The 27,363-nt window shown below is 32.9% G+C and overlaps 3 protein-coding genes across 4 annotated transcripts in view; 1 reads left to right on the forward strand and 2 right to left on the reverse strand.

The window, feature by feature from the left end:
• LOC102505575 (olfactory receptor 11G2) overlaps nt 1-27,363 on the forward strand; it is a 442,453-nt gene that overhangs the window by 159,271 nt on the left and 255,819 nt on the right. The window lies entirely within an intron of this gene.
• On the reverse strand, nt 7,302-11,241 carry LOC102514055 (olfactory receptor 4K14). Its single transcript, XM_006194467.3, has 2 exons — nt 11,236-11,241; nt 7,302-8,246 (listed from the first exon to the last, which is right to left on the reverse strand). Exons 1-2 carry the CDS (start codon nt 11,239-11,241, stop codon nt 7,302-7,304), a joined length of 951 nt encoding a protein of 316 aa, XP_006194529.3.
• On the reverse strand, nt 23,039-23,980 carry LOC102514676 (olfactory receptor 4K13-like). Its single transcript, XM_006191205.2, has one exon. It carries the CDS (start codon nt 23,978-23,980, stop codon nt 23,039-23,041), a length of 942 nt encoding a protein of 313 aa, XP_006191267.2.

The raw sequence follows: 27,363 nt of genomic DNA on the forward strand, positions 1-27,363 counted from the left end.
TTGCAAAGACCCTTTTTCCAAATAAGGTTTCATTAACAGTTTCAGGAGTTAGGATGTAGAACTATCTTTTTGAGGGCCTTCATTCAACCCACTACAAGACCCTTATCAGATATGTGATTTAGAAATATTTTCTCTCATCTGTACATTTTCTTTTTACTCTCTTGATTGAATCCCTTGACACACATAAGATTTTAGTTTTGATGAAGTCCAATTTATCTGTTTTTCCTTTTGTTAGGTGTACTTTGGTGTTATTTTAAAGAAACCATTGTCCTAAATAAATAAATATCTTTTCTCTGGGCATGTACTATATACTTACAGGATTGTATCATCTGGATTCTTTTCATATCCTAGGGATACTGAAATGAGGAGGAGGAGTGTGGTTTGAGATGTGGCTAACAGACAGAAATCACATTATACACAGTCCTTAGGTTTTGGAAAACATCACAGTTTAAATTTTATCCTAACAATAATAGCTAGCTTTTGGGAGGTTTTATAAGTATGTGTGTTTATTATGTGTAAGAGGTTGTTAAGCATTTACATAAATTATGCATTTTATCCTTAATATATCATGAGAATGAAGTGATATTTTATAGAAAGTGGCTGAGAGAAGTTATGCTTCTCAAAAATACTAATATCATCTACTCCCCTCTTTTCATTGGTCTGAATTTCAAGTCCAGTGGGCTCCTTCTCTGAGCTTCTAAGTTTTAATCATGACAAACTCTTCCCTTAATTTCTCTAGCACCAGAGCTGGCACTTTTTTTCTTTAGTTGATTTTTAAATGATCTCTTAGTGTTTTAGAATGTCTATTATTTTTAGTTCTTTAATACCTACCTAGTTAACCATCTTCTCTAAATGATATTATTTTATGAAAAGAACTAGGATAAGTTTCTGTCTCCTGACTAATTCAGAAATTTGAAACAGAATTTTCCCCAGGAAACAGACCCTTAAATATGGGGTTTTGAAACTGAATTGGTCTTGTCCTTCAGAGTGATCTCCAAGTGCTGAGCTCCTTGCCAGTGTGAAATAGGAGGCTAGTCACCCCATTACAGGCAAGCAGTGGCATCATGAATATTGTGTTAATTGTATTAAAGTGCCAACTGGAGCACATGACTAATGCATTTGACCATTTCATTACTGATGATAATTATAAGTAGTGTGGAATGTGATGGATTTTTCTGAATGCTTTGAGAAAGAAATGACAAGCTCAAATCTTAAGTGTTCATTCCAGGTTAGAGTCTGAGAACCAGAAAAATTCAATGGAAGCTCTTAAAGAATATCTTGTTTATTGTAGTTACAGATGTAATCTTGCTGAAATCAGTCACAGAATTTAACATTGCAGAATTACAATTTGGCTTGTGAAGTTAAAGGCATTTCTTAGTAAATAATGGGACTATATTTGGAATTAAACATGCACACAGTTTTTCAAGTTCCAGAGATATATGTATTTTTTACTATAGCAATATAATTCACATACTATAAAATTCATCTGTTTGTTTTATATTCTGAAGAAATCTTTTTTTTTCTGCAGAAATCTTAATTGTCTTGACATTCCATGAAACATTACCAATCAACTACATTGATGTGGTTATTTTAATTGATCTAATGATGAGAAAAAAGCAAGTATTTTGAGGTGCCTTAGACATATCTGAACCGATGGTGAGAGATAAACCACCTCAGTAAAGTTTCTAAGAGTACAAAGGTTAGTATCCTGCTGAGCTCTGGTAGTTATTAAATACCTGAATTTGGACCTCAAGTGATTGTATGATCTAAGCTACCTATCTGTTGGGCTGCAGCCTTCTTGGGAGCTTTTCATTGTGATCAGAAACTGGTGCTGTACTCACTGAGGGCAAGGAGAGAAGAAAGAGACAGACCACTCTTAATTGGTTGGTAGCAGGTTGAATAAGCAAGGAAACTTGCATATGAGGCTTGTCTTGAGTGTCTGTGAGATGAGTAGATTTTAGCACCTGCCTGCCAAATCTTAAACATTTACGTAGAGGCCTAAACTGGGCTCAGGCATGTACAAAGCCCAGATAGTCTCAACACCACATTGCTGTCTCAAGGATGTATCCTTGGGGCAACTTCCAGTGCAGGAAAAGCAAGTGGAACACACATTGCAATGGCAGGTGAGAGGATGAAAAGCCTTCAACTGTCTGGATCCACAGTGATGGTCACTTCTTCTTGATGACCTTCCTCAACACCATCAGGAAGTGGATGCTATCTCACTATTCAGACCATTAACTTGAGCTGAAAAAGGAGCATTATGTCATCAAGAGGAAATGGTACATAAGAGATTAGGCTTAAACAGGTCCAGAGGCATAAAGAAGTTGCATTAGCTTATAACTCAATTCCTATAACAACTGCTACTGTCCAGTTGTCTTCTCCCCCTCAAGCGTACACCTATGGCTACATAGAGAATTCCTTATAACCAGTGGACTGAAAATTTCACATTTGGTCCTGAATCTGCAATTGGTTTTGTATGATATGTTGGCAGAAACTAGAAGTGAAAGTTTGCAGCTGTACAGCCCCAGTTTAGTGAAGTATTATGGTTAAATATTAGTTATGGTTAGTACTGTGATTATGGCTATGAAAAACAGTGATGAGGAGAAATTCTCCCATTGGGAAGAAATACATGCGGTTGTCCACTTTGGCTAGAAGCATGTATATATACTGATTCATGATAAGTTGCTAGTGGTTTGGTTAGATAGTAAGGGCTTAGGATAAATAGAATTGGGAGACTGGTGGCAAAGAATTCCTGGAGAAGAATTCTGGAAATAGATCTCTCAGAATGGACACAGATTATGAAAAATATGTCTCATGTGAACTGTCACCATAGGGTATCCACAGCAGAGGAAACTTTAGTAATAAGGTAGACAAATGACACGTTCTGTGCAGGGTTAACCTCTTTTTCTAGACACCTTCAGGGCTTGCTCAATGGGCTTCTGTTCAAAATGACCAGAGTTGGAGATTAGGTATTGCTAAACATTGCATTTGATCAAGAAATTTATTTTACAGCAAAACAGGTATAGCAATGGGCTTTTGACCATGGAATTTACTGATCATAACATATATTGATCACCAGTGAACAGCTGGTCTAATAGAATGGTGGAATGGCAAACTGAAGACTTCTTCATGGGTATTTTGGGAGATGAGAACTTCATTCTCTGATTCTGGAATCAAGATGTGGAATTGGTAGTAGATCCTCTCAGTTATAGCTAACTCACTCACAAAATGTTTACTCCCTGTCTTCACCACCTTGAGCTCTGCTGGGTGAGAGGTCTTAGCTCTTAAGGAAGGAATGCTTCCACCAGAGTAGATAATATTTTTATTAAATTGGAAATTAAGACTGAATTCTGGCCATTTGAAACTTGGCTAGAGAATGTGTATGACAGTAAGATTCTAGATTAATATCTGTGAGGATGATTATAAAATAAGCCAGAGAGATAAGGAGAATTTTCCTTTCTGGTAAATGTCTAAATAATAACCTTACTTAGCATGGCAGTAAGTGACTAAAATGTTTGAGTTGAGAGCATGTAATACTTTAATTTTGTTGTGGCAAATTACATTACAAAATAATATAAGTTGCATTTTTCATTCTTATGCCCTTCTACTTTTAGATATAGAAAATCCATACAAATAGTACTTAACACTCAGATTTAGTTTTTAAGGACTGGACAGAAGTAAAAAGATACTCAATATTCTGGGTAGGAAAAAAGATACTTAAAAAAATACAGTGATGACAGTGCAGAGAATGAATGGGTTTACCCATGAGGATGAACTGAGGCTACAGCCCAAGATAGAGTTAGCCACGTAGTTGACTCTTAGTCCTTTGGTATGATCTGTGTGCAGGAATGTCCTTGATGATGTTTCTCTTGTTCTCAGTTTACACTTTAAAATCAAATTAACTTGCAAATTAGGGTATTTCCAATATTTTTTAAATTGTTAGGTTGATAGAGGTACTCATGTTATTCTTGGCATAATTTATTTTTTCACTCTCGTAGGATATAATTTTCTATTGTGTGTAGTGTCATTTAATAAGTGAGTAGTTTTGGAAATCAAATTGATCTTTAACTACCCTAAGAGAAGAAAAAAATAAGATTCTGTTATCTTAAGGAACTTTCTTTCATATTTCTGAGTCTCAATTTCTTATTCATAATTTGGGAAGAATAATAAACTCATAAAGTAATACTCATATCATAATGGCATAGAGCAGGCACAGACAGGGTAAGTACTTTTTTTTGTTAAAAATTGTTTTAATTTTTTCACTTTTTAAGTTGAAGTATAGCTGATTTACAAATATTGTATTAATTTCAAGTGTACAGCAAAGTGATGCAGCTTCACTTAGCAAAGTGATTCAGTGTATATATATTTCAGATTATTTTCCACTGTAGATTATTACAAGATATTCAGTATAATTCCCTTTGCTATACAGAAAATCCTTGTTGCTTATCTATTTTATGTATAGTAGTTTTTGTCTGTTAATCCCATACTCCTCATTTATTCCTCCCCCCTCCCCTTTCCTCCTTGGTAACCATAAGTTTGTTTTCTATGTCTGTGAGTTTGCCTTTGTTTTGCATTTTGGATTCATTTGTATTATTTTTAAGACTACACATTAGTTGTAGCATGTAATGCTTGTTTTCCTTTGTCTGAGTCACTTAACTTAGCATGATTTTCTCTGCGTTCATCCATGTTGCTGAAAATGGCAATATTTCATTCTTTAATATAGCTGAGTAATATTCCATTGTGTGTGTGTGTGTGTGTGTATATATATATGTATGCGCACACACACTACATCTTAAACCAGTTGTCTGTTGATAGGCACTTGGGTTGTTTCCATGTCTTAGCTATTGTAAATAATACTACTAGTGAACATTTGGTGCATGTAGCTTTTCTAACTAGAGTTTTCATATTTTCTGGATATATGCCCAGGAGTGGGATTGCTGGTTTATATGGTAGCTCTATTTTTAGTTTTTTAACTTCATTATTGTTTTTCATAGTGAGTGCACCAATTTACATTCCCACTACCAATGCAGGAAGTTTCCCTTTTCTCCACATCCTTGCCAATGTTTTTCATTTGTGTACTTTTTTTTATAATAGCCACTCTGACAGGTGTGAGGTGATATCTCAATGTGATTTTGATTTGCATTCCCATGATGATTAGTGATATTGAGCATCTTTTCATGTCTCTGTTGGCCATCTGTATGTCTTTGGAGATATGTGTATTTAGGTCTACTGCCGATTTCTTGAGTGGGTTGCTTTTGGTGGGGGGCGGATATTGAGTTCTATGACCTATTTGTATATTCTGGATATTAACCTCTTGTTGTTCACATTGTTTGCAAATATTTTCTTCCAGTCTGTAGGTTGTGTTTTCATTTTGTTTATGTTTTCCCTTCAGGTGCAGAAGCCTTTAACTTTAATTAGGTCCCATTAGTTTATTTTTGCTTTAATTTCTTTTGCCTTGGGAGACTGACCTAGGAAGACATTACTACAATTTGTCAAAGAATGTTTTGCCTATATTCTCTTCATAAAACTCACAAAAGGACTTCTATGGTGTCATGTCTAATATTTAGGTGTTTAAACCATGTTTGAGTTTATTTCTGTGTATAGTAGGAGAAAGTCTTCTAATTTCATTGATTTACACCTTTCCTAATGCCACTTGAAGAGACTGTCTTTCTCCACTGTATATTCTTGCCTCCTTTGTCACAGATTAATTTACCATAAGGGTATGTCTTTATTTCTGGGATCTTTATTCTGTTCCATTAACCTGTATGTCTGTTTTTGTACCAATACCATGCTGCTTTTATTACTGTAGCTTTACAATATTGTCTGAAGTCTAGAAGAGTTATGCCTCTCACTTTGTTCTTTTTCCTCAGGATTGCTGTGGCAATTCTGGGTCTTTTGTGGTTACATATAAATTTTAAGATTATTTGTTCTAGTAATGTGAAAAATATGTGTATTTTGATAGGGATCACAGAAAATCTGTAGATTGCTTTGGGTAGTATGGCCATTTTAACAATATTAATTCTTTCAGTCCAAGAGCATGAGGTATCTTTCTATTCCTTTGAATCATTTTCGGTTTCCTTTATAAATGTTTTATAGTTCTCAGTGTACAGGTCTTTCACCTCCTTGGTTAAGTTTATTCTCGGGTATTTTATTCTTTGATGCAATTTTAAGCGGATTTTCTTACTTTCTTTTTCTGAGATTTCCTTGTTAGATAGGTACATTAGTTTTATTCTGCCTTTATTTCTACTTTGTTCCTATAGCAAGAGAAATAAAAGTGATATATGCACCATATTTTTACTTTGGGACTTTTATTGTTGATTCTTATAAATGAATTTTAATCCACTTAATTTATAATTCTAGAAGTACATTTTATTTATAATTTTAATTTTTTAGGAATCTGTATTTAATGACAACAGCTTGTTCTTAAATACACCATGATCAATACATAGTATGGTATTTGAATGGAAAATCGGCCTTTATGTATAAATTAAAATGTACTTTTTAAATGTTGATTGTATGTTAACCACTGTAATAAGTACTATAATTTCAAGAATTAACAAGGTAAGATATAGCTCCAGCTATTAAGCAGTTTACATTTCAAGACTTTACACAAATGGTTAATTATAATCTAAAGGATAAATATTAGACCTTGAGACCGAGATGACCCAAATAAATATGATTAAGTTTTACATTTTTTCACTTTTATTGAGTTATTGGAAACAAAACAGAGAATAACCTAACTTGTTATTCTAACCTCCACTATTGTTCCCTATCTACTGTACCACTGTTATTTCATTCCCTCTTTATTTCTCCCCTACTGCTTTTCATTAGTATTTGGGTAAAGTATTACGTTAAATAATAATTCAGTTGCCTCCTGAGAAGAGGTTAAATGAAAGGTTTGAGGGAAGGAGTCAGTGTTATAGAGACACTTTCCAAATGGAGTTAGGAGAAAATTCAAGAGAAATTTGTTAAGATGCTGACAATCAGTATGGATGTATTAGTTGGCTGAATGGATTTCAGCTTTCTGATTTAACGTAGTTAAAAGGCATAGGAAAATTGATTAGACAATTCCCTCACAAAGAAGAATCGTTTGTGTTTGAACTTTAGGAAAATATTTCATGGTATTTCATGGTAGTGGTTGATTATTAAATGTTGAAATTTCTTGAATTATGTTCATCTTATTCCTGCACTTGGAGACAGGCAAAATATGTAGATATAAATTGAGTGCCTAGAATTCTCAACCTCTTTTATAAGGTCAGTATATTGTCAATTTGAAATGCTTACAGTGAGGTTTCTGGGCATTACATATCTCCATTGGAATGCATGTAGTAGCTTCTGAATCTCTTTACAGCATTTTTTATCTCTTTATTTGTCAGGTTATAAATGGCTGGATTTAGGAGAGGTGTAAAGACAGAGTAAAACACAAGAAATTTGTCCACCCAGGTGATGCTGAGTGGCCACACATAGATGAAGATGCAGGGCCCAAAGAAGAGCACCACCACTGTGATGTGGGCAGTGCAGGTAGAGAGGGCCCTGGAAGCACCAGTTTTAGAGCTTTGGCGAACAGCGAGAAGAATATATGTGTAGGATATCAGCAATACTATAAAGCAGGTCATGGCTAGAAGCCCACTGTCAGCATTCATCAGTACTCCCAAGTTACAGGAATCTATGCAGGCAAGCTTGATTAGCAGTGATACATCACAGAAGAAGCTGTCAATTTCCCTGGGGCCACAGAAGGGCAGTCGCATAATCACAACCATTTGACTCATGGCATGCACAAAGCCAGTGGTCCAGGAAGTCGCCACGAGCCAAATGCACTTTTGCAGGTTCATAATGGTCGAATATTGGAGTGGCTTGCAGATGGCCACGTAGTGGTCATAGGCCATTACCACCAATAGCACCATCTCACCTCCTCCAAATAAATGCACAAAGAGGACCTGGCACATGCAGCCTCCAAAGGAAGTAGTCTTGTTCTCCCTGACAAAGTCTGTAATCATCTTAGGGGTGGTGACTGAAGAAAGCCACATGTCAACAAAGGACAGGTTGACCAACAAGAAGTACGTGGGGGAATGCAGGTGGGTGTCAATGATGACTAAGACCATGATGGCAATATTTTCAGATACAATGATCAGGTAAAGCATAAAAAATATCAATAGGAGTAAGACCTGCATATCCCAGCAAAGTCCCAGAAGCACTACAGACAGATTTCCTTTATCCATTTTATTCAGTGTGTCCTCTAAAATAACCTACAGAGAAGGATAGACTGTTAGTCTCACAAGTGATGGGAAAGGGCACTTAACTTTTTAAAATTCAGTTGAAATTCTGTCTCAGTGAAGTTTAAATTTCATTGAAAATTAGCACCTGTATTTGACTAAGTTAATTAGCACTTTTTTTGTCAAGATAAACCTTTCCAGTATTAATTTTCTGTAATTAATTTTGTACCTGTTAAAAATAGAGACATAGAAGATAGCTCATAGCAAAAGCAGAATTTCAACTGTGCTTGAGTGCAGAAATTGCTAAAAGATGAATGTGTACATTGCTGAGGAACAGTTTACCAATAAGAAATCATAACTACTTTTAAAATCAGTTTTGAAGTTGTTAATATTTTATAATACTGGTAGACTATATTACTTGATTAAAATTAATCAATATTTGGGATAACTTGTAGAGTAAATGTGGACTTTTAAATTAGTCAAATCTGGTCTGAACTCTATTACTTGTTGACCTTGTGAGCTTGACTTAAATATTTCTGTTTCCATTTCCTCATCTGTATAAAGAGAATACTCAATCTAATAGACTTGTCTTCAAGCCAGAAAATATACAGAAAGCAATGAAAGTTTTCTGGTACTCAGTGCATGAATAATAAATATTAGATATTTCTTTATTCATTAAAATGCAACTTCAAGCTCTGCAGTTCCCAGAGCTTACTGGCAACAATCTTAGTTAACAGCCACACATCTTCTGTAAGTACAATATATGGAATCAATTTTCTTTAAAACACATACTGCTTATATTTTTTCTAAATTAATAAGCAGATGCTTAGCAGCCCTATAGGATGTAGGTGGGAGGGAAATAGCAGACTTGCTTCTTGCTTTCCATGCGCTTAGCACCTTTTTCACCTTTCACATCTGCTTTTGTCTAGGAGGGGTTTAATATTTTAAGAAACCTACAAGAAGCAATAGCACATTTTCTTGAAGTACCTTTGGAATCTTGTAACTCTGGGTGAATTTTCACAAAAGGAGGTACTGATAACTTTGGGATTAGGGACATTGAAAAGTTAGAGAAAGACAAATAGAGGGTTTTTTTTTTTTTGAGTATTAAAATATAACCACATATTTTTCATTCTGGTCTAGATGCAATGTCCTTCTATTAATTTTTAAATAAGAGTAATCCTGAAACTGTGAGATTATCAACATTTATAATTGTACAAAGAGAAACTTGGACTTGAGAAAATTTAATAGATTGCCTGAGCTATACACTGGTAAGTTATACAGAGATACTCTACCTTCCTTTCTCTACCCAAAGCTGGCTTCCTTTTTTCCTCAGGTTATGAGTTTTAATACTATTAAATCCTATTAATCCTACAGTAACTGAGTTTCATATCACTTCTCACTGGATATCTATTATTTTATTTCGATCTCTATGCTAAATGTTATCTTATTATGCATTACTCTCTCTGATATAAAATACTTTATCTTCTTAAATTGTAAGGCAAGAATCATTTAGCAGGATAGCTGGGAGTTGCTAATTATCAGGTAGCTGTGATAATAATCAAAGAACCATGATCTCCTGAGGTAGACCTGGGAGCATCTCTGAGGCACAGCATTATGGTGGTGTGTACACTGTTGTTAAAGAGACCATAGAAATTCCAGTAGAATAGAATAGGAGCAGAAAACCCATAAATTATCTCTTTAAAGGTTAGAAGCTAAACAAGGCATAATCATCTTCAACCATAGGCATGCATGAAACAGATGCATATAAATATTAAAAAAATTATTTTTAAGAAGAGAGTCACAGAGAATATGAGATAACTTACTATACACAAGTTTTCTCTAGGACCAGATAAATTTTACTCTCTCTTCTGATAGATGCTTGAGATAACATCCACTGTTGGGTAGAGACAGTATCTATGGAAGAAGTTTCCGTCAGCTTGATATATATTCATCACTGGAGGGAATCTCTTGGGTGAAGTTTTCCTATTCTCTGTTTTGGGCAGAACAAGAATCATGAAAATAATTTACATTGGACATCTCTTGGGGACTTCTTTGTTAAGAGTAATAATTTTTGCATATTCTGAAAATCAGAAAAGGGAGACAAGCAAAATCGTATGTAAAGCAGCTAAGTATTAAACATCAGTGAAGTTTTAAATTGTTTTTCATTTAACCTGTAAGTACTAAGAAGATGTCTTCTGCAGTCTTAATCTCTAACTAGATCTAAATAATCAGATTCAATTAAGGTTTAGTTCCAGTTTCTAGAGCAATCATATCCTAACCAGTGTGATATACAACCACCAAAAGAAAACCCTGCCATGAATGGCATGCTCTACTGCACGTCTAATGTTCTATAAACAGACAGGTAATCTTGATTGGCTGACTGATTTCTTTCAACATTATCTATGATTATTTGAGGTCCTGATAGGCAGTGAGTGTCAAATTATTAAGATATCTTTAGATTAAAAAAAGAACATTGATGTTAGAGTAAAATACATTTATTTTGGCCTTTTAGATTTTTAAAATAACTTTACTGTGGTGTAATCAACATATAACAAACCACATGTATTTAAAGTGGTCAATGTCCAAAATATATAAATAGCTCATACAACTCAACATCAAAATAAGAAACAACCCAGTTTAAATTTAACAGAAGAACTGAGTAGACATTTCTCCAAAGATGACATGCAGATGGCCAATGGGCACGTGAAAAGATGCTAATCAGGGAAAAGATGCACATGAAAATTGCTAATCAGGGAAATGCAAATCAAAATCACAATGAGATACTACCTCACACTTGTCAGAGTGGCTATCATCAAAAAGTACACAAATTGCTTGCAGGAATGCAGAAAAAAGGGAACCCTCATACTCTGTTGGTAGGAAAATAAATTGGGGCAGCCACTGTGGATAACAGTATGGAGTTTTCGCTAAAAGCTAAAAATAGAATCACCATACGACCCAGCACTTCCACTCCTGGGTATATATCCATGAAAACAGAAACACTAATTTGAAAAGATACACTCACCCCCATATTCAGAGCAGGCATTATTTACAATTGCCAAGATGTGGAAGCAATTTAAGTGTCCATTAACAGATGAGAAGTTAATGAAGATATGTTGTATATATACAATGGAATACTATTCAGCCATAAAAAGAATGAAATGTCACCATTTGCAGCAACATGGATGGACTTGGACTATATTATGCTAAGTGAAATAAACAGAGAAAGACAAATATTGTATGATATCCCTTATATGTGGAATCTAAAAATTTCAACAAATTAGTGAAAATAACAAAAAAGAAGCAGACTCACAGATACAGATAACAAACTAGTAGTTAACATTTGAGAGAAGGGAGAAGGGACAATACAAGGGTAGAGAATTAAGAGATGCAAACTATTCTGTGTAAAATAAACTACAAAGATATATTGTACAATGTAGGGAATATAGCCAGTATTTTATAATTACCATAAATTGAGTATAACCTTTAAAAATTGTCAATCACCATATTGTATACCTGTAATTTATGTAATATTTTGCATCAACTATATTTCAATACAAAAAGAAAAAGTGTATGAATTGATAAAATTTGACATATATATTCAAACTTAAAAACACGATTAAGATAGTGAACATACGCATCAGCCTGTAAAAGCTTTTGTGTTCCTTGATAATCCCCCTTTTCCATCCCTCCCTCCCCAGATGACTCCTAATCTGCTTTCTAATACATTAGTTTGCATTTCTTAGAGTTTAGTAAAAGTTGAGACATGTAGAATGTACTTTTTGTTGCCTGACTTTTTTCACCCAGCATACTTATTCTGATATTTATCATGTTTTTCTGTGTATCAATAGTGCGTTCCTTCCTATTGCTAACTAGTATTCCATTTTATGTATATTCCACAGTTTGTTAAATGATTTGTCTGCTGAGGGACTTTTGAGTTGTTTCCAGTTTTTGGCTCTTATAAATAAAGTTATGAACATTTATATATGTTTATGTATATGAACATTTATATACATATCTGTATATATGTATGTATATATGTATGACTTGAATTCTTTAACTTTTATTAGGACTTATTTTATGGCCCAGAATATGGTCTAAGTTAGTAAATGTTCTTTGTGAACTTCAAAAGGATGAATATTCTGATGTTTTTGGTTAAAGTGATCTATAAATATCAATTATGTCAAATTGGTTCACAGTGTTTCTCAGCTATATTAGATCTGTGATAAATTTTTGTCTACTTGTGTATTCCCATCAATAATGAATGATAGCTCGTATTACTCTGCATACTTTCCAGCTTTTGATAGTGTCAAGTGCTTTGGATTTATCATTATAATAGATGTGAACTGATAGATCATTATTTCAATTTAAATTTCCCAATGATGTATAATGTTGAACATCTTTTCATATGCTTATTTGCCATCTATCTATTCTTTTTTCCTACAGTATTTTTTATTGAAATATAATCAGTTACAACGTGTAAATTTCTGCTGTGCAGCATAATGTCCCAGTCATGCACATACATGCATATATTAGTTTTCACATTCTTTTTCATTAAAGGTTATTACAAGATACTGAATATAGTTCCCTGTGCTATACAGAAGAAATTTGTTTTTTCTCTATTTTTATGTATAGTGGTTAATATTTACAAATCTCAAACTCCCAAATTTATCCCTTCCCACCGTCTTTCCCCCAGTAACCGTAAGGATTGTTTACTGTGTCTGCGAGTTTGCTTCTGCTTTGTAGATAAGTTCATTAGTGTCCTCTTCTCTTCTTTCCTTTCTTTCTTTTCTTTCCTTTCCTTCTTTCTTTCTTTTTCCACATATAAGTGATATCATATGGTATTTTTCTTTCTCTCTCTGGCTTACTTCACTTAGAATGACGATCTCCAGTTCCATCCATGTTGCTGCAAGTGGCATTATTTTATTCTTTTTTTATGACTGAGTAGTATTCCATTGTATAAATATGTAACAGCTTTATCCAGTCATCTGTTGAGGGACATTTAGGTTGCTTCCATGTCTTGATGTCTGTATATAGTGCTGCTATAAACATTGGGGTGCTTGTATCTTTTCGAATTGGAGTTCCTCTGGATATATGCCCAGGAGTGGGATTACTGGATCATATGGTAAGTCTATTTAGTTTTTTGGGGAATCTACATACTGTTTTCCATAATGGCTGCACCAGACTGCATTCCAGCTAGTAGTGTAAGAGAGTTCCCTTTTCTCTCGAACCTCTCCAGCATTTATGGTTTGTGAACTTTTGAATGATGGCCATTCTGACTGGTAGTGAGTTGATACCTCATTGTAGTTTTGGTTTGCATTTCTCTGATAATTAGTGATATTGAGCATTTTTTCTTGTGCTTATTGGCCATTTACATGTCTTCTTTGGAGAATTGCTTGTTTAGATCTTCTGCCAATGTTTGGATTGGGTTTTTTTTTTTTTTTTATTAAGTTATATGAGTTGTTTATATATTCTGGAAACTAAGCCCTTTTTAGTCACATCATTTGCAAATATTATCTTCCATTCTGAAGGTTGTCATTTTGTTTTGCTTGTGATTTCCTTTGCTGTGCAAAAGCTTATAAGTTTAATTAGGTCCCATTTGTTTATTTTTGCTTTTATTTCTATTGCCTGGGTAGCTGCCCTAGGCAAACATTGCTAAGATTTATGTCAGAGAATGTTTTGCCTATGTTTTCTTCTAGGAGATTAGTTGTGTCTTGTCTTATATTTAAGTCTTTAAGCCATTCTAATTTTATTTTTGTGTATAGAGTAAGAGAGTATTCAATCTCAAAATACTAACTAGAAAAAATCCTGAGGAGAATCATAAAAGTAATTTTTACTGTTTGTTGTATAAAATTGGAAAATTAAAATCAAATAATATTTATTGATTTAGGGTTTTTTGAAAATTTACAAGCATATTTATAAAATATATCCAGCTAAATGTACGTATAGAAGGAATCAAATCTGATATGGTAGATGAAATCATTCATTATGACAACTTGTACATATGATCAAATATGAAATATCTTTAAAAATCTATATTTCTACTCAGACACAGGTAAAACTAAGTTAGAGTTAGAAAAAGAAAACGGTCCTTTCTAACATAAAGCTCACATGGAAAATTTAAATGAGTGGCATTTATTATGCAAATAACATTGAACTGAAAAGAAATGAAAGACAATTGAGTAAAACTGGATCAGACAAGGTTTGGCTTCTCTAGCAGGAGCTTGAGAATGCGATGGGTGGCCTGTGATTGGGGAACCTAGCCTTTTCTGTGCCATTCGTGTTACATGCTGCTGTCCAGTTTTCCCAACACCACTTGCTGAAGAGACTTTTCTCCATTGTATATTCTTGCCCCCTTTGTCAAAGATTAGTTGATTGTATGTCTGTGGGTTTATTTCTGGGCTCTCTATTCTGTTCCATTGATCCATGTGTCTGTTTTTTTTGCTAATACCACGCTGTTTGATTACTGTTAGCTCTGTAGTATTGTCTGAAGTCTTGGAGAGTTATTCTTCCAGCTTCATTCTTTTTCTTCAGTATTGCTTTGGCAATTATGGGACTTTTGTGATTCCATGTAAAGTTTAGAATTATATGTTCTACTTCTATAAAAAAAAAAAGTCCTGGGTAATTTGATACTGATCTCATTAAATCTGTAGATTGCCTTGGGCAGAATGGCCATTTTAAGTATTTTGATTCTTCCAATCCAAGATCGTGGGATATCTTTCCATTTCTTTAAATAATCTTTAATTTCTTTAATCAGTGTTTTGTAGTTCTCCATGTATAAGTCTTTCACCTCCTTGGTCAGATTTATTCCTAAGTATTTTATTGATTTCAATGCAATTTTAAAAGGGATTGTTTCTTTACTTTCTTTTCCTGCTATTTCATTGTTGGTGTAAAGAAATGCAACTAATTTCTGTATGTTAATCTTGTATCCTGCTACCTTGCCAAATTGTCTTATCAGCTCAAAAGTGTGGTGCTTTTAGGGTGTCTATATATGATACCATGTCATCTGCATGTAGTGACAATTTTACCTCTTCTGTTCCAATTTGAATTCCATTTATTTCTTTTTCTTGCCTGATTGCTACGGTTAGAACTTCCAAGACTATGTTGAATTGAACTGGTGAGGTTAGGCATCCTTGTCTTGTTCCAGATTTTAATGGGAAGGTGTTAAGTTTTTCACCATTGAGTATTATGCTGGCTGTGGGTTTGTCATAAATAGCTTTTATTATGTTAAAATATGTTCCATCTCTACCCACTTTGGTAGGAGTTTTTAATCATAAATTGGTGTTGAGTTTTATCAAATGCTTTTTCTGCATCTGTTGAGATGATCATGTGATTTTTGTCCTTTTTTTTTGTTGATGTGGTGTATCATACTGATTTGCATATGTTGAACCATCCTTGTGTCCCTAGGATGAATCCAACTTGATCATGGTGTATGATCTTTTTTATGTGTTGTTGTATTCTGTTTGCTAATATTTTGTTTCAGAGTTTTGCATCTATGTTCATCAATGGATGAGACTGGCCTGTAATTTTCTTTTTTGGTTGTGTCTTTGGCTTTGGTATCAGGGTGATGGTGGCTTCATAGAATAAGTTTAGGAGTATTCCCTCCTTTTCAGTCTTTGGAAGAAATTGAGAAGGACCAGTATGAATTTTTCTTTGTATGTTTGGTAGAATTCCCTAGTGAAGCCATCTAGTCTTGGACTTTTGTTTGTAGGGAGGTTTTTTTTGGTTTTTTTTTTAGTTGTTAATTCTGTTTCATTTCTAGTAATTGGTCTTTTCAAGTGGTCTGTTTCTTCTTGATTCACTCTTGGTGGACTGTATGTTTCCATAGATTTGTCAGTTTCTTTCAGGTTGTCCAGTTTGTTTCCAAATAGTTGTTCATAGTATTCTCTTATGGTTTTTTGTATTTCTGTAGTATTGGTTATAACTTCTTCATTTTCTTTTCTTATTTTGTTTATTTGTGTTCTCTCTCTTTTCTTCTTGGTGAGCTTGGCCAGAGGTTTCTCAATTTTGTTTTCTCTTTTAAAAGATCATCTCTTGATTTAATTGATATTTTTCTATTTTTTTTAAATCTCTATTTTATTTATTTCCTCCCTGATCTGTATTTTTTTTCTTCCTTCTGCTAACTTTAGGTTTTGTTTGGTCTTCTTTTTCTAATTCTTTTTGGTTATAGGTTAGATTGTTTATTTGAGATTTTTATTGTTTTTTGAGGAAGACCTGTATTGCTGTGAACTTCTCTCTTAGGACATTTTCCTGCATCCCATAGATTTTGTGTGGTTGTGTTTTCATTATCATTCTTCTCAAAGTATTTTTTAATTTCTTTGATTTCATTGTTGACCTGTTGTTTTTTAGTAGCATGTTGTTTAGTCTCCGTGTAGTCGTTTTTTGTTTTTGTTTTTGTTTTTTTTTTCTCATTTGTCTTTTTATGGTTGATTTGTAGTTTCATGGCATTGTGGTCAGAAAAGATGCTTGAAATAATGTCTATTCTCTTAAATTTGTTGAGACTTCTTTTAAGCCTGAGTATGTGATCTATCCTAGAAAATGTTCCATGCACACTTGAAAAGGATGTATATTTGTTTTTCTGGGGATGTAATGTCCTAAAAATATCAACCAATTCAAACTGTTCTATTGTGCCATTTAGTATCTCCATTGATTTTCTGTCTGGAAGATCTGTCCAATAATGTTAATGGGATGTTGAAATCTCCTACTGTGATTGTGTTCCCATCAATTTCTCTCTTTATGTCTGTTAGTATTTGCTTTATATATTTAAGTGCTCTTTTATTGAGTGCAGATATGTTAACGAGTATAATATCATCATCTTGTATTGCTCCTTTAATCATTATATAGTGTCCTTCTTTATTTATGGTCTCTGATTTAAAGTCTTATTTCGTCTGATGTGAATATTGCTACTTTCATTTTCTTGTCCTTTCCATTTGTGTGAAATATCTTATTCAGTCCTCCCACTTTTGACCTATATGTGTCCCTCACCCTAAAGTGGGTCTCTTGCATGCAGCATATTGTAGGCTTTTGTTTTATTATTCAATCTGCTGCTCTGTGTCTTTTGATTGGAGCGTTTAGTCCATTGATATTTGTAGTAATTACTGATAGATGTATCTTTATTGCCATTTTGAATTTAGTTTTCCACTTGATTTGATATTTCCTCTTTGTTGCTATCTTTTTCTTTTTCTTTCTTTTTTTTCTTTTGTGTGTGTGTGTGTGTGTGGTTTGATAATTTTTTTTAGTAGTTTCTTGGTTTCTTTTTGGCTTTTGTGACTCTTGTGTATTTTTGATTTTTTGTTACCCTGCTTTTTAAGTATATGAACCCATTTTTATAATTGTTTGCTTTAAACTGATAGTCATATATGTTGGTGCATTATTGTTTATTGCAGTCTCATAATCATCTGTAATTTTGTAATGTTGGTATTTGTTTTTCCTTTTTCATTTCTCAATTTATTTACTTGACTTCTCTCTTTTTCTTGGTGAGACTTGGTAAAGATTCACTAATTCTGTTTATCTTTTCAAAGAAGCAACCTTTGTTTCCATTTATCTTTTCTATTATTTTCTTTAGTCTCTATTTCATTTATTTTCATCTGATCTTCATTATTTCCTTCTTCTACTAACATTGGGCTTTGTTCTTTTTCTAGTTATATTGGTTATCTGAGATTTATTTTTGTTTCTTAAGGTGGCCTGTATAACTATAAACTTCCCTATTAGAACTACTTTTGCTACATCCCATAGATTATGTTATATTGTGTTGGTATTTTCATTTGTCTCAAAGTATTTTTTGGTTTTCTATTTGATGTCATCAAAACCCCATTGGTTCTTTAGTAGCATGTTTAGCTTCCATGTGTTTGTGTTTTTCTCAGTTTTCTTATTGTAATTTATTTCTAGTTTCATACTGTGGTGGTTAGAAAATATGCTTGATATTATTTCTATCTTCTTAAATCTATTGAGACTTATTTTGTGGCCTAACATGTGACCTAACCTGGAGAATATTCCATGTATACTTGAAAAGATTGTATATTCTGCTACATTGTGGTGGGATGTTCTGTTTTTATCTATTAAATTCATTTAAGATATACATTAAGAATTGATCACCACTATATTCAGACTGGAGTATGGTGGGGGATTTGGAAAAATAGGTGAAGGGGATTAAGAGATATAAACTTACAGTTATAAAATAAATAAGGCAAGGAATTTAATATACAACTTAGGAAATGTAGTCAATGATATTGTAACAACTTTGTATGGTGACAGATGTTTATTGGACTTATTGTGGTGATCAATTCTTAATGTATATAAATGTCAAAATCACTATATTGTACACCTAAAACTAATATGACTCTAATACTATATCAACAATATTTCAATTAGAAAAAAAGAAAAATATATAAGAAAGAAATGTTGCCAATAATAATTTGATCCATTGGTGTATGTATGTAGATTAAATGAATAAAGATAGGTATCCCAAATTATGCATAAAAATTTTATGAATTCAAGAAGCATTTATAATTTTAAAAAAGATTAGAAATATATTAATAGAAGAGACATATCTTAATTTTAAAAAAGTATAGTCCATGATGCTATTTTAGAAATAAACATTATAAAATTAGAAAAAAGAAAATATCTTCCCTTCAGCATTGTACTAGTGGTTCTAACCAATGCAATATGAATAAATGTAAATAAACATCAAATACTTGGTTTGGAAAAGATCAGGAAAAAACTATTTGTTTTCTAAATAAACTCATTAGGATATTGAGAGGAACCTATAGAAAGAATAAAAATGATTGGTAGGAAATTTCAACATAGTTGCTGAATATAAAGTGAATATACAAAAATCTGCTGTTTTTCTACATCAGTAATGACCTACTAAAAGACACAGTAAGAGAGAATTCATTGTAATAGCAAGAAAATATAATGCCTGATAACAAATCTATTAAAATATCACTAAATATTACAAAATAAAATGTAACTAAGTAAAGAGATATACTATGTTAATGGATTAGAATAATCAAAACAAAGTTATCTTTTCTTCCCAAATTAATCTATAAATTCTATCCAATTTCAGTTGCTGTCCTAAAATTGTTTTTGAGGAATTTGGCAACTTAGTCTAAAATCATCTGGAAAAGTTAATTGACAAGAACAACTTAGATATAATAATGTAGAATATTTTGAACTTGTAGATTCACTATGCTAAATATTAACCATAGTTAAGGTTTTGTATCTTATCTGAGAGAAAAAGTGACAGAATTAGAGGCTAAGACAGTCCCAAGGATATGCGAATAATTGATATATAGCAAAAATGACATTATAATTAGTAGGGAAAAACTATTCAATAAATGATATTTGGATAACTGTTTATATCAATATAAAATAAATTAGATTCCTGTAAGATATAAATACAAAGTTTCTAGTTGAAGTAAATAACTAAGTGTGAAAAAGAAATTTTAAAAATTATTTTAAAAAGTAAAGTCAATAAAATATTTTGGGCTGCCATTTGTAGAAAATGTACTATATAAGAGACAAAACTCACAAACGTAAGGGGAAAAATTGATAAACTATGTTAAATTTTGTGTATCTATAAACATCACAAAATTTTAATATAATCTACAGGAGTGAAGATATTTCCAGTTTATATAATCTTTTTTTTTTTTTTAACATAAAAAAGATAACATCCCAAAAGAAAAATCAGCAGAACTATGAACTGGAAAGATGAAAGAAGGGGTCAAAGAAATACTCAGATTAATGCCCAAATTCATTATTAACCAAGGAAATGCAATAAATATTTTAAAATTAGTATTTAAAATTTTTATTTAAAGTAAAAATATTTTATACATCTAAATAAAAAAAAGCACAACAATTTGCAAAATCCTGTATTGAAAAAGTCATGGAGAAATTAGGACCCCTCATAGGGTATAAATATCTATAACTTTAAAAGAACTTTAGTAATTTCTAGTAAAGTTAGGAAGTTTATTATACCTTACAACTCAGCACTTTCAGTTTTAGGTAAATATCCTAGAGAAATTATCACATGCACACAAAGAAGCATATATATGTATACTCAATTGAGACATTATTTATAACAGTAAATAATTAGGTAATTCTAAATTTTCCCCAAGAGGTGAGATAAATAAATTTTGGAATATCCATGAAATAGTAGACACTGTAGCCGCTAAAATGAATGAACTAAATTCAAGAAGTGGTGTGAAAAAGTTATATATCCACAGATAAAAGTTGATGTTACATCCTTTTACACCATATATAAAAATTAACTCAAAATGAATTAAATTCGTAAGTGTAAGAAGTGACACTACAAAACTTGTAGAAGGAAACAGGAAAAAACTTTCAAGATGCTGATTTTGGCATTTATTGGTCAGATATGACACCAAAAGCACAGGCAGCAAATGCAAAAATAAGACAAAGGGGACTACATCAATGTTAAAAACTTCTGTGTAGCAAAGGAAACAATCAACAGAGTGAAAACGCAACCTACAGAATGAAAGAAAATATTTGCAAATCATATATTTTATAAGGAGTTAACATCAGAATATAGTAAAAGAAAAACTCTTGCAACTTAAAATACAAAACCAAATAACCCAGTGAAAAATGGGTTAAGGACTTAAATAGATATTTATTCAAAGACAATATAGAAATAGCCAGCAAGCATGTGAAAAAATGTTCAGCATTACAAATCATCAGAGAAATGCAAATCGAAATCACAATGAGATGTTACCGTATACCTCTTAGGATGGCCTCTGTCAAAACAAAATCCAAAAAACAACAAGCACTGGTGAGGATGTGAAGAACTGGAGAAATTGGAGCCCTTTGCACTGTTAATGAGAACATAAAATGGTGGTGCAGCTGTTCTGGAAAACAGTATGGAGTTGCCTCAAGAATTTAAAAAATTGAATTACCATATGATACAAGTAGTTGACTTCTGAGTATATAAACAAATGAAGTGAATGTAGGATATTGAAGAGATATTTGTACACTCGTGTTCATTGCGGCACTACTCACAATAGTCAAGAGGTGGAAACAACCTAAATGTCCATTTATGGACGACTGGATAAAGAAAATGTGGCATATACATACAATTCAACCTTAAAAAGAAGGAAATCCTGTCATGCTACAACATGGTTGAATTTTGAGAAGATTATTCTAAGTGAAATAAACCAGTCACAACAAGATAAATACTACACGATCCACTTATATATGGTATCTAAAGTAGTCAAACCCTTAGCAACAGAAAGTAGACTGGTAGTTGCCAAGGACTAGGGGGAAGTGAAAAGAGCACTTGTACAGTGAGTACAGAGGTTCAGTTTTGCAAGATGAAAAAGTTCTAGAGATCTGTTGCACAACAAAATACATATAGTTAACCCTATTGTACACTTAAAAATTATTAAGATATTATTCTTTACCACATTAAAAAAGAGTGAACTAGAGCAGCATGTATTTAAACAGATAAATCTTTAAAACATTAAATTGAGTGAAAAATAAATTTTAGAATAGTAGCATTTATATAGATTTCATTTATATCACATTAAAGCTGTGCAAAATGCATTATGCACAATATGTGAAAAATGAGAAAAATAATTTAAAAATATACAAAGGAATAATATGTAGTTGAAGATAGTGATTGTCTTTGGTATGATAAAATAACTGAATGTGGAGGGTTGCTTAGGGGTCTTTACTGTTTCTAAAAATCCGCTTTTTTAGTAAAAGGGATGGAAATGACAATAAATGTTAAACATTTTCAAAACTAAATGTTATGTCAGTGTCTACATTAAACTCTATGATTGAAATAGTTCATCAGAAAGACAGATATGTTCAGTGATCCCCAGGGACCCAGTGTCTATCCTCCTTAGAGCATTTTTAAAAATAAAAATTCAGTCTAAAATACGTCACACACATATGGCTAGGAATGTATTTTTAAATCACCCTTTAGCCTATAGTTAGTATATTACACATACTGTTCAAAAGGCAATGAAGAAAAAAATATTGGGTAGAAGCCTAAAAAAGGATCACTGAGTGTTTAGGGAAAAGCAGAACATTTGAATTTGATACCAGAGAGGTCATAGAATGTCTTTTTATTCTAACGCCCACGGATCATAGACCAAACTTTATAACTTAGCACACATTATGCAACATAAGTAGATTGAATACTTTGTGTTTTGTTGTAAAGTGAATGACTGAATATATAGGGGCTTCTTCATTTATTCCTTGTTCCACATGGATTGACACAATATTAATGTTCTTACTTGATTCTTGATATATGAGAACACCTACAAGTACAAGCATGAATGATGGAGTAAGGTAAAATGAGCTGTGTGTAACTTATGTCAGGTGGAATTTCTGTTTTCCTAAGACAGAAAGAAATACGTACTTCTGGCCAGCAGATGACAGTTGCTATTTGAATCTATCTACTCATAAAAGCTAGCTTGTTTGCCTTGTTTAAAAAGTAATAATTCTTAGGACCCACAAAAATGTAAGTTTGTGTGTGTGTATGCTTGTGAGTTTAGTTAATGCTGTTTTTTGCACAGTCGACTAAAGAATTTAGCTGAAAGAGCCTTAATTCTGATTTAAGAATGGACAAATTCATATTCTATTTCTCTTTATTTAATGAGATTTAGTCTTAGATATTTCTGGGTTTCCAACAATAGTTAGTGAACCACTTTTACCAAATAGAGGTGTAATGAGGGAGCAGTTGGTAATTTTAATATATATTATAAATATTCTTTAAAATCTACAAACAAAAATTAATAGCAACTTGTTCTGAGATGTTATATATATATGGGTTTTGCTTTAAAAAACTTCATCATCATGATTGTTGCCTAGAAGGTCTGTCTGGAGCTGACGTGTTGGGTCCTCAGTCTACTCATGGCTGCTTTCATCTCCTGATTCCTCAGAGTGTAGATAATGGGGTTCAGTAAGGGTGTGATAACTGAATAAAACACAGAAAGAAATTTATCCACTGAAAAGCTACTAAACGGCCAAGCATAAATGAAAATGCACGGCCCAAAGAATAGAGTGACCACGGTAATATGAGCAGACAATGTGGACAGAGCCTTGGAGAGGCCACCTGAGGATCGACGTTGGACAGTTACCAGAATGACAATGTAGGAAATGAGCAACAATATGAAGCAGATGAAAGACAACAGTCCACTGTCAGCGATTACTAGCAACTCCAGAACATAGGTCTCAGTGCAGGCAAGCTTTAGAACTAAAGGAAGGTCACAAAAAATACTGTCCACTACATTGGGGCCACAGAAAGGCAAAGTGATTGTAAAAACCATCTGGCTCATCGTATGCACAAAACCAATAGCCCAAGACAACAGCACAGAGCCTGTGAGTACCCGGCGGTTCATGATGGTCGTGTAGTGAAGAGGTTTGCATATTGCAATGTACCGATCAACAGCCATAACTATGAGAAGAGTCATCTCACTGCCCCCTAAAAAGTGAAGGAAGAACATCTGAGCCATACAGCCCCACAGAGAAATAATTTTATTCTCCCTGAGAAAATCTGTGACCATCTTAGGGGTTGTGATGGTAGAAATAGACATATCAAGAAAGGAGAGATTACCAAGGAGGAAGTACATTGGTGTGGAGTGCAGATGGGAGTCAAAGGTTATGGTGACCACAATGAGAAGGTTTCCTGCCATAATTGCTGCATATGCCAACAAAAATATGAAAAAAAAGATAATTTCAAGCTCCCGAGTGTTGGTGAGTCCTAACAAAACAAACTCAGATATCTTTGAGCTATTCACCATTTTCATCTAGTCTATGTAGGAGTTTTCAGAAATTCTTTAAAATGAAGATAATCTGGAAAAGGTGACAATGTAGTCTGTAGTAGTTTTGAAGATATGGTCATATAGAAAGTAGTACTTGATTCCTATAGAAAGAGAGATGGACATTTTTGAAAAATAGATTTAATTGATTAATGCAAGCACATTACTTGTATACACATTCACATTATTGCATTTATTTTCAGACAGAAAGGCACAAAAGACGGAAAATTTATTGTATAATTTTGTAAATCTAGTTTGCAGCCATCGATTTTGTCTCCAGATTCATTTGTTTCTATCAGGAGTTCATGAATTCATGAACCATGAGTTCAGTGGGTCAATGACTAAAAGAGTCAAATGGCTATCAGTCATGAGTTGGTTCAAGTGGATAGGAATATATCGTGTAACTTTTTGGTGCCTAGGATTCAATCTTTAACCTTTTCTACTTCCCTAATTTGAAATATTCAGATAAGTTCATATGAATTGAATTACATACCCACTCAGCAAATTACTTTAGGGTACTGTCTTCTATTAGCTATATCATATTCTCACTCCTCCCTTTCATCCCAAAGAAATATACCAATGATTTCACTTATTCCTGAAGTTTAAGCTGCCTACAGTCTGTCATATGCTCTTACCTCCCCAAAATTATAGTAAAATAAGCTTCCTAAGAAGTTACTGAACAAAAACATAAATATTTCTCAGTGTCCAGGTTTTTTTCTTCCTTTCTCCCTTTCTTCTCCTTCCTTTCCTCCCTTTTTCCTTCCCTCCCTCCCATTCTTCCCTCCCTCCCTTCTTTCCTCCCTCCCTCCCATCCTTCGATTCTTCCCTCCTTCCTCCCTCCCTTCTTCTTTCCTTGCTCCCTCTCTCCCTCTCTTCCTTCTTTCTTTTTTAAAAATTTCTTAAAAATTTTTTTTTCAATAGTGTTCTGTGTTCCATTCTTTGGTTCCTGAATAAAACTACTGACCTCTACTTTTTTGCCTATTTTCCTGAATCAGTTGTTGCTGGAATCCTGGCTGGAGTTTTCTTTCTTGCCCCTTTGCATTCAGGGTGTAGATGCTCTCTGATCAACCACCAAATCTTTTACAAGTAGTGTTTATGTTTCCTTGGCTCCTGAGTACTTACATTTTTTTGGTAAGCTTTGCTTTCCTCTAACTTTTCATACTTGTGTGCAGACTGACTCTTGACAGTTATCCTGGCTCATACATCCTTGATACCTGCACTCTATGTTTTTCCACGTTGAGCTGGCACTGTTGGCTCACTTTTAGCTACTTTTTCATTATGATTTAGATCTTTTGGTCTCAGCTTTCTGTTTCTTTTTCCTTAAAAAAACAAAACAAACTATTAATGGTACACATCAACCACAAAGACACACATATAGAATCACACACGTGCACACAGGCACTTATACCACATTCTAGTTCTGGAGTACCAGGATGGAATGTAGAGAATCTCGTCTGATTTTTTTTTTTTTTTTTGCTTTATAGTTAATGAAATATTCAGAAGTTATTGTTTAGCCCAATTATCAGAATTAAAAAAACAAACAAACAAACAACTGAACCAAGAATCAAGATTCAACTAGTCCTGGCCTCATCATTTACTAGGGAAATATACTCTTAACTCTTTTCAACATTGATTTATTTTCTATAAAAATAAAATAGCTACTCTTCAACCTCCCAGATTGTTATAACTATAAAGGGTAACATATATGGAATATATTTGTATATTTCATTGTACACATAGATGCTATGTATGTATGTGCATTAACAAAATTTTATCTTTAACATGATCTCATTTTCTGGTGATTATAAGGATACCTAAACCAAAAAGGACCACTGAAGCCTTTACTATGGAAAACCTGGTAAAGAAGACAGTGTTAATGAAAATATTATTTTTAGTCAATATGATATAATTTCCTAGTTGTCTTCTTTATAAGAAATTATTGTCATCACATTGGCGTTGTATTTCATGTAGTAATTGAGTCTACATACAAGTTATGAAATTATTTTCAAAATTATGCAGTCCTCAATCTCAAAATACTAACTAGAAAAAATCCTGAGGAGAATCATAAAAGTAATTTTTACTGTTTGTTGTATAAAATTGGAAAATTAAAATCAAATAATATTTATTGATTTAGGGTTTTTTGAAAATTTACAAGCATATTTATAAAATATATCCAGCTAAATGTACGTATAGAAGGAATCAAATCTGATATGGTAGATGAAATCATTCATTATGACAATTTGTAAATATGATCAAATATGAAATATCTTTAAAAATCTATATTTCTACTCAGACACAGGTAAAACTAAGTTAGAGTTAGAAAAAGAAAACGGTCCTTTCTAACATAAAGCTCACATGGAAAATTTAAATGTTTGAGTGGCATTTATTATGCAAATAACATTGAACTGAAAAGAAATGAAAGACAATTGAGTAAAACTGGATCAGACAAGGTTTGGCTTCTCTAGCAGGAGCTTGAGAATGCGATGGGTGGCCTGTGATTGGGGAACCTAGCCTTTTCTGTGCCGTTCGTGTGACTAAATGAAGAAAACTTATTCAGTCCTTTTCAACTGTGGTGCTTGCTTGAAAGAAAAAAGCTTTAGAATGTTCAAAACTGTGTCTATATTCAGTAGTAAACTCTTTTCTATACATTTTCACAAAAGCACTTTAACAGTGTATGTGAAAATATGTATCTGGTAGTTCTTTTGAAAAAAATATAGGCTATGAAGTTTCTATTGATATTGAGGGTTTTTTTTAAATAATTTTTTTCTCATAAGAGTGTTAAGCTATTCATGGATTAGATAACCCATGGGCAATATTCTCTTATCACAAAAAATATTTGGAACGTGAAAAATCAGACTTGCTGCCAAAATAACCATTATAAATATTTTCCTAATTGAAAAATAAACTTGTATATTTGCTAGAAAAATATTCAACACTATAAGTGCACAAAGGATTTTATTCTTGTATATTGATTAACTTTAAAATATTAAAATAAGTGGTAGAAAAGGGCTAGTGGCTTTAGAAAAATAGGAAATTATCCTTGGGTTGCAGCAATTACCAAAACAAGTATGTCAGCAGTATAATTAGACAACTGTATTGAATAAAAGGTCGTATCACTTCAATGAAGAAAATAAATGTAGGCTGGAGGGGAAAATTAAAAATATATATATTAATTTAAATTGATCACTTATCTCAGCATTCCAGTGTTTTCTGAGTTGAAATAAATACTCAAGTGTATGAAAGTAAAAACATAGATAAGTAAATTAACATAAAATAAAACAAGTCAATGTTTTCCATTTTCTTTATCTGAGATTTTTATTAGATTACACTTCAGACTTCTCACAGATTGCTAAATGTAGCCAAGGATGACA

Source organism: Camelus ferus, chromosome 6 (assembly GCF_009834535.1).
Source record: "Camelus ferus isolate YT-003-E chromosome 6, BCGSAC_Cfer_1.0, whole genome shotgun sequence".
Lineage (NCBI taxonomy): Eukaryota > Metazoa > Chordata > Mammalia > Artiodactyla > Camelidae > Camelus > Camelus ferus.